Source organism: Carlito syrichta, unplaced genomic scaffold (genome assembly GCF_000164805.1).
Source record: "Carlito syrichta isolate Samal-C Ts95f unplaced genomic scaffold, Tarsius_syrichta-2.0.1 Scaffold303084, whole genome shotgun sequence".
In the NCBI taxonomy this organism is placed as follows: Eukaryota; Metazoa; Chordata; class Mammalia; order Primates; family Tarsiidae; genus Carlito; species Carlito syrichta.
The window spans coordinates 149,705-158,229 of NW_007247180.1; the positions used below are offsets into that span (position 1 = coordinate 149,705).

Sequence of the window (8,525 nt, forward strand, 5' to 3'; positions counted from 1 at the left end):
CTTCCGCCTCAGCCTTCCAAGTAGCCGGAACTACAGGCGTGCGCTACCACACCTGGCTGATTTTTTTATTTATTGTAGAGATGAGGTCTCGCCAAGTTGCCCAGGCGGGTCTCGAACCTATGGACTCAGGCAATCCACTCACCTCAGCCTCCCAAAGTCACGGGATTACAGGCTGAGGCACCAAGTCTGGCAGTTTTTCATTTCTATTTCTATTTTATTTTTATTTTTGAGTTGGAGTCTCACTCTGTTGCCCAGACTGGAGTGCAGTGGCCGCTACCAGCCACCACAGCCTCGACCTGCTGGGCTCCAGCGATCCTTCCGCCTTAGCTTTCCTAGTAGCTGGAATTACAGGTGTGCGCTACCACGCCCGGCTAATTTTTTTGATTTTTTATTGTAGAGATGAGGTCTCGCTGCCCAGGCGGGTCTCGAAGGCGCGGGCTCAGGCAATTCACTCACCTCAGCCTCCCAAAGGCACGGGATTACAGGCTGAGCCACCGAGCCCAGCTAGTTTTTCATTTCTTAAAGAACATATACTCCATATCTATAATATTGAATAAGGTAATTATTTTTTACAACCCCCTTAACATTTTTGGGAGGTAACATTTCTGGTTTTCAGAAATTAATGTCATCAGGAAGCAAGATTCCATAAGCTGCGAACTCTGGACAGCTGATCAGCTTTACCACGATGCTTTGCCTTTAAACAGTGTGTGTGAGAGCACATTATTTCAGATATGTATGCAAGGCTGTTTCCTGAATAATAAGATTATGAAAGGGGCTCATTTCTTGTTCAAGAGTTTTCTTTTACAGAGCTTTATCTCCATTACATCTCATGGCCTGTCTTCTCCTTGCCAGGAGTTTGGTAGATGGAGCTGAAAGTTCTAACCCTCTAAGCTTCTAGTAACTTTGCCTTTAGGCTATCTATAGGACACACTCTAGAAGTTACATTAGCATAAACCCAGGTGTTATCCAAAGTGGCTCATTATGAATAACAAAAGACACTCTATCACTTAGAAAATTGCAGGGGTTTTAAGGGGCTCTGTGACAGGGACCAGGGACAAAGACAAATTATATTTGTTACACCATTAATATCCTCTGTTCAACATTTTCTAGTTTTCCAAAATTATGAATAATGCTGCAAGACCTCTAGGTATAGACATTTGTACATATCTCTATTTCCTTAAAATAAATGGGTAGAAGAGAATTGGGGGTTTAAAGTCATGCAGTCCAATATGGTATCTGCTAGTCACATGTGACCATTTAATTATAATAAAATTCAGTTCCTCAGCTGTACTAGCCATATTTCAAAGCTTAACAGCTAGATGTAGTCATGGCTACCACACTGAAAGGGGCAGATACAGAACGTTCCCATCACTGCAGAAGGTGCCACTGATAACCCAGTCTAAAGAAACATTCATATAAAATTTTGGAATCTGTATCCCCCAGAAATAATGTAGCAATGCAAATTCGCAACACTAGCACATAAGTTCCTATGTCCTCCTCTTGTCAACATTGGATCAAGGTTCTGATCTGATAGATAAGACATAATGCTTTAATTTGCATTTTAAAAATTAGTAAGGTTTAAAATCTTTTCATATTTTTTGGCCATTTGTGTTTCTTTTTGAACTATCTAAGCTTGATCTATTTATCAAATGGCCAGGTGGCTTACACCTATAATCCTAATACTTTAGGAGGTCAAGACAAGAGGACTGTTTAAAGCTAGGGGTTCAAGACTACCCTGGGTAACACAGGAAGCTCTCCCCACCTCTACAAAAAAATTAAAAAACAAAAACCAAAAAAACTATGCCTGTAGTCCTAGCTACTACTCAGGTAGCAGGACCACTTGGGCTCAGGAATTCACACAGTAAGACCCTGTCTCTGAAAAAAACAAAGTGTAACACAATCCTGTTCCCAATGACCTATAAAAATGAAACCATATATGCAGTGAAGACATTTCTTCAGATGTTTTGTTGATTTCTTGATGATAATTTCACAAAGCTATTTTTCACAATGGCATAGAAATAGTTAATAGAAGAGTAGCACCATCTGCACTCTCATAGGCTGTTTCCTTAATGTGGAGTTAGTGGTTTCTACTATTCTAAATAATAGGACTAGCATTGCAGTCTGTTATTGCTATGAGATGTTCTTACCTATTTTCAAATTAAGCTATGAAACATTTAGAATAATATACAAAATATAAAATAACAGAAACTATTTATATTTTAAATGTGAATACTACTCTGTGATAATATTTATATGACTGGGCAGAAAAAAACCACCCAGAGGATAAGAATCAGAACAGTGGTCCCCTGACAGGTAGGGGTGGGAAAGAATTACTGGCAAAGCAACAAGACAGTTTCTGACACGACAGAAATGCTCTATAGCTGGATAGGACCATGAGATACACAGGTATATACGTTGTCAGCTCACTAAGCAGCACACATTCGAACTGATAATACTGTTTCACTATATGCAAATTAAAATTGAGATATAATCTGCATATAGTGAAACATATTTACAGGTAATAAAAATAATTACCTTACAAGTACTTATAGTTTTTTTTTTTTTTTTTTGAGTTGGAGTCTCACTCTGTCGCCCAGACTGGAGTGCAGTGACCGCTCCCGGCCACCACAGCCTCGACCTGCTGGGCTCCGGCGATCCTTCAGCCTCAGCCTTCCAAGTAGCCGGAATTACAGGTATGTGCTACCACGCCTGGCTGATTTTTTGATTTATTGTAGAGATGAGGTCTCGCTGCCCAGGTGGGTCTCGAACCCGCAGGCTCAGGCAATCCACTCACCTCAGCCTCCCAAAGGTGCGGGATTACAGGCTGAGCCACCGAGCCCAGCTTATAGATTTTAAAATATGATTTCCTGGTTAAAGAAATAAAAGTTTTACCAAATTAGGGGTGGGGAGCAGAGTATGTGACACTTTGAGCCAAACCACTCAATTGTCAAACCTAAAGGGCACTAGAAAATTCACTATGAATTTTCTATATGTTAAAAGTATTAGAAAAGCACTGCTAACTTTTCAACACAGATGTTTAATCAGTGTTTTTAAAAAGCCTGAAATCTGAACTCAGAGTCACTTTCTGGAAGATCATTTGTCTAACGTTAGTACTTAATTTAATATTCTGAGACATATTTGTTGAGAGTTTATGAACTTGGTTTATTTTTGCCTGTTAACCTCTTCTTTTGCACATACACATTAGCACAAAAGCAAACACGTTCACATTAAAGCTAAGCGATGTGATAACAAAAAGTGCCCAAGAAAAAATAAAAACGCTCCTCCCCAACCCCACTGTTATGCAGCACACTTATTATGTCAACCCCTTATCAATCTATCACAACCTGTTCAGTGAGTGAGCTCTTTAGTGATATAGCTACACTTTCAATCACATTCTACTCTTTTTTTTTTGGAGTCAGAGTCTCACTCTGCTGCCCAGGCTGGAGTGGAGTTGTTGGGCTCAGGAGAACCTTTCACATCAGCCTTCCTAGTAGCTGGAACTATAGGCATGTGCCACCACGTCCAGCTAATTTTTTGATTTACTGTAGAGATGAGGTCTCTCCATGTTGCCCAAGCTGGTCTCAAACCCGTGGGCTCAGGCAATCCACTCAACTCGGCCTCCCAAAGTGCTGAGATTATAGATGTGAGCCACTGCGCCCAACTCATTCAAGTTCTTTGCAGACAAACTCAGGCACTATGGTAAATCTTAAGAGACTATCTTGCTTGTGAGATCAGAAGGAAGGACAAGTGGAGAACAGCAACACTTCTGTCTCCAAAAATGAAGCCTTGCCCAGCTAAGTATGTGGCCCAGGGGCAAAGTAGAAGATTGTACATTTAATGCATATATATATGTATTTTTTTTTTTTTGAGTTGGAGTCTCACTCTGTCACCAGGCTGGAGTGTAGTAGCATGCTCATGGCTACCGAAGTCTCTATCTCTAGGCTCAGGCGAGTCTTTTGTCTCAGTCTCCCAAGTAGCTGGAACTTCAGGCATGCACCACCATGCCCGGTTAATTTTTTGTAGAGCCAAAGTCTCGCCAAGTTGGTCTCGAACGCCTGGGCTCAGGCAATCCTCTCACTTCAACCTCCCAAAGTGCTGGGATTACAGGCGTGAGCCACCATGCCTGGAAAGACTTCATATATATATATTTGAGTCAGAGTCTTACTCTGTCGTCCAGGCTGGAGTGTAGTGGCACACTCATGGCCACCATAGCCTCAACCTGCTGGACTCAGGCGATCTTTCCACCTCAGCCTTCCAAGTAACTGGAACTACAGGCACACGCTACAATGTCAGGCTAATTTTTTGACTTATTATAGAGATGAGGTCTCGCCAGTTGCCCAGGCTGGTCTCGAACCCGTGGGCTCAGGTGATCCTCTCTCCTTGGCCTCCCAAAGTGCTGGGATTATAGGCATGAGCCACAATACCCGGCAAAGACTGTATATTTTATTACTCTATCTGCTTTGCAGGAAGACACATGTTTTTGTTACTAAGTTCTAAATTATACTTTCGCTTTTTTTTTTATGAAGTCAAACATATCTGGATTGACAATCAGTTCTACCATTTATCAGGTGTTTAATCTTGGGCAAGTTACTTAACAAGTGTAATCTCTGTTCCCTTATAGGGAAAGATAATAGCATTTACCACCTAGGTGTGTTGTGAAGATTAAATGAAAACACATGTAACATTTTAAGCTCAGAGGCTGGCACACTGTAGGTGCTCAACAAAGGATAGCTACTATCATATACAATTCTGACCCTCCAGACTCAGTCACTGCCCTCTGTAACCAAACACTACCAACACATTCAGGCAGTCATATTTTGCAAACAAGGGAGTAGCATAAACAGGAAGCATATCATAATACTAAATAGTCATACAAAAAATGTTAATTACAGACATTTCAGCAGCCAACAAAAGGTCATTTTTAAAAAAGCTAAAAGGCTGGGCTCGCTGGCTCAGCCTGTAATCCCGCGCCTTTGGGAGGCTGAGGTGAGTGGATTGCCTGAGCCCGTGGGTTTGTGACCCGCCTGGGCAGCGAGACCTCATCTCTACAATAAATCAAAAAATCAGCTGGGCGTGGTGGCGCATGCCTGTAATTCTGGCTACTTGGAAGGCTGAGGCAGAAGGATCGCTGGAGCCCAGCAGGTCGAGGCTGCGGTGGCCGGGAGCGGCCACTGCACTCCAGTCTGGGTGACAGTGAGACTCCAACTCAAAAAAAAAACCAAAAAAAGGCTAAAAGGTACACACACACACACACACACACACACACACACGTTGAAAATAATTAAGAAAAAAACTGCTAATTTCTTTAAAAATTTTGTAGAGGCTAAAAGGTACACACACACACACACACACACACACACACACACACACACACGTTGAAAATAATTAAGAAAAAAAACTGCTAATTTCTTAAAAAATTTTGTAGAGATGGGTTCTTGCTATGTATATGGCCCAGGCTGGTCTCAAACTCCTAGCCTCAAGCAATCCTCTTGCTGGAGCCTACCAAAATGCTGGAATTACAGGAGTGAGTCGCTACACCTAGCCAGGACTGCTATGTTACAGACTCCCGAAGTATACGATGAACACAGAACTTAAAGCTCACAGGAAAATAGGAAATTTATTTACTAAACACACTTAATGCTTCCTGTAATGCTACTGTTTTATCTCAGATCCATCACTATTAAAGTAACAAGATAAATGGACAAGTTATTCTTTACCACAGATAAAGTGGTTTATGATACAATACCGACTACATTTATTTTTAAAAGCAGTTTAAGTGGTAGATTGTGCACAATAAAAAGTTACCTGTTTTTCTTCAACTGGCATGTTTTTTTCCAGTTCTATGAGGTATTCTTCATCTAGTTCAGAGGAATTCACATCATCATTAGGTTTGTTCTCAACCTTGTCCACTCCTGCCTCCTCCTCCTCAAATGAGGCCCTGCAGTCATGAAAACACTCCTCTTCTCCCTGGTCCTCCTGGGGATGGGCCTCATCATCTCTGAGCTTACTCTGGGAATGCTGACCTTTGGGATCAGGAAATGGAGGGCCAGCACACTCTGCTTCCTGAGTATCTGTAACCTTCAAACTATTGATCAGATCCTCTGGAATCCTACAGTTCTCTGACTTCTCCCCCATGTTCAGTGAGGGAGGCGATGCTGAAGCACTGGGAAAGAAAAAAAAAATCTACTATGTAATAGTGCTTTTTTTTTTTTTTTAAAGTCTGCTTTTCATACCTATACAAACCTCTGCATCACAGTCAAAACCACACCCAAACTCCCTTTCACTGGAACTGATGATAAAAATTAGGTTACCATAAGCCCATAAATAATGCCAAACGTCATTTTAACTGCTAACCCTTTACTGGTCAAATCAGGGACCAGATCTTCTAATAAACAACAAAAGACACGAATTTTAATGTGGTTCTTCCTCGTTCTACTGCTCACGTTTTGTCTGGGTAGCAGAAACTAAAACAGTGGCAAGAAAAACGAAGCGGTCCTAGAACGACCAAGGCGTGAATAAGAAACAACGTCGTCTTTCCAGCACCAACACAGGAAGCCCAAAATAAGTATCTGGTGGAGCTCAAAATAGAATCCGTGCCAAAATTGTGATTATCATCTCAATCCAAATGCTCGTGGTAGAGCCCACGCAGTGTATAGTGGCAGAGGAGCCCTGGCGCAGGTGATCCTAATCAGTGTCCCATGAGGGTCAGAATCAGGCACTAAAAGGGTGACCTTAATCCTAGCTACACAACAGAACACTAGAAATGCCTGGGAAAATACCACTGCCCAGACTGGATTTATTGGTCTGGCGTCGGGCAAGAGCATCTGCCTCAAAAAACAAAACAAAACAAAACAAAAAAGCATCGCAGGTGATTCTAACGTGCAGCCAATTGCGAGCCACTGCTCTACAAGCTGAGTCACACCATGAACCCCGGTCCTCTGGTCGCAGCCAAATCACGCCAACGACCCTTATGTCGCGAATTCACCGTAACTTGTTCCAAGAAAACTTAAAAACAGCAAAGTCGTAATACGGAGACCTCGCCTCCCCAGCAAAGTCTTGTTTCTGTTCGTTCCCAGGTCTAGTAGGAGAACACAGGAGTTTGCGCTCCCCGGGTTAGAGAAGTGCCCCCCGCGCTTCCCCGCGAATGACTCCCCAGCTTCGTTCCTCACCAGCGAGCCGCCAGACGCACCCGGATACTCACAACCTCACAGCGCCTCCCGTTTCCACCTTTCTAGTCTCTGGGACCTTCCACTTCCGCTTAGTCAGGGACACTTCCGTCGACGTCAACCAATGGTGTCGCTGTGGCAAAGCATCCTGGGAAATGTAGCGGAAACTCCCGGAGGAAATGGCATCGCCGTCGCTGTGTGACGTCATTGTACGGACTGAAGCATGAGAGAGGGTTGTCATCTTGGGTTACGGCAAAACTGTTAGCACTAGAGAAAAAAAGAAAGGGAAAAGTCTGTCCCCACCGTTTCCGTGCTACTCTTTCATCCTGACCGTTCTCGTGCCAGCAATGTGGAGCGTAATCCTGAAGCATAAATCTTGTCCAAAAATAAAGTTTTCCTTCCAGTGATTCTCCAAAGTGCGCCTTTCAAGGGGTCCACCGTGGGATCAAGACCGGGAGCAGTGGCTCAAGCCTATGGTCCAAGTACTTTGTGAAACCAGATGGGAGGATCTTTTGAGATTAGTGGTTCGAGACCAGCCTGGGCAACATAGCAGGCCCTCTCCCCATCTCTAAAAAAATTTTAAAAAAAATTTAAAAACACAGAGAAAAGTTTCCATAATAATGTTAAGTTGCTATTGCTTTATTTGCACTCATTTTTCTCATGAATGTACAGTGAAGTTTTTCAGAGTCGAATTTAATCCAGGGCAACGGATTTAATGCAGAAGGACATATGAGAATCCAGCTGTTTTCTATTAAGCCAGAGATTTACAAAAATGTAAAATATATTTTACATTTTATATTTATATAAAATTTATACTTAACATCACTATATTTTTTGTTTTGGAAAATATAATTATTACTCATAAAAATATTTATGTAACGAATGGGCATATTGTTATGAATAACGAATGAATTAATAAACACATATTGAAAAATTTTCACTTCTGGCTGGGTGTGGTGGCTCATGCCTGCAATCCTGGCACTTTGGGAGCCAAGGTGGGAGAATCACTTGAGCCCAGGAGTTGGTGGCTACAGTGAGCTATGATGACACCACTGCACTCCAGCCTGGGTGATAGAGCAAGACTCAAAAAAAAAAAAAAAAAAAGCTCTAATTTCTAACATGGTAAATATTGACAGGCATAACATACATAAACAAAAAATATTTTGTGGTCATCAATAATTTTTAAGAGTGTAAAGGAGTCCTGGACTCACTCATTTAAAAAAAGTTTATTGAATGTTTATTTTATTTTATTTTTTATTTCTTTTGAGTTGGAGTCTCAGTCACCCAGACTAGAGTGCAGTGGCCGCTCCCGGTCACTGCAGCTTCGACCTGCTGGGCTCCGGCCATCCTTCCGCCTCA

General features: G+C 42.1%; 1 protein-coding gene across 1 annotated transcript in view; it reads right to left on the minus strand.

Annotated features, from left to right (window-relative positions):
• Positions 1-7,211, minus strand: part of TTC1 (tetratricopeptide repeat domain 1) — a 54,492-nt gene extending 47,281 nt beyond the window's left edge. Inside the window, exons 1-2 of the mRNA XM_008057635.1 lie at positions 7,170-7,211; positions 5,806-6,163 (exon numbers count right to left, since the gene is read on the minus strand). Coding sequence (XP_008055826.1) covers positions 5,806-6,135 — 330 coding nt within the window. The 5' untranslated portion in view covers positions 6,136-6,163; positions 7,170-7,211. The remainder of the gene's footprint in view (positions 1-5,805; positions 6,164-7,169) is intronic.
• Positions 7,212-8,525: the final 1,314 nt, after the last annotated feature.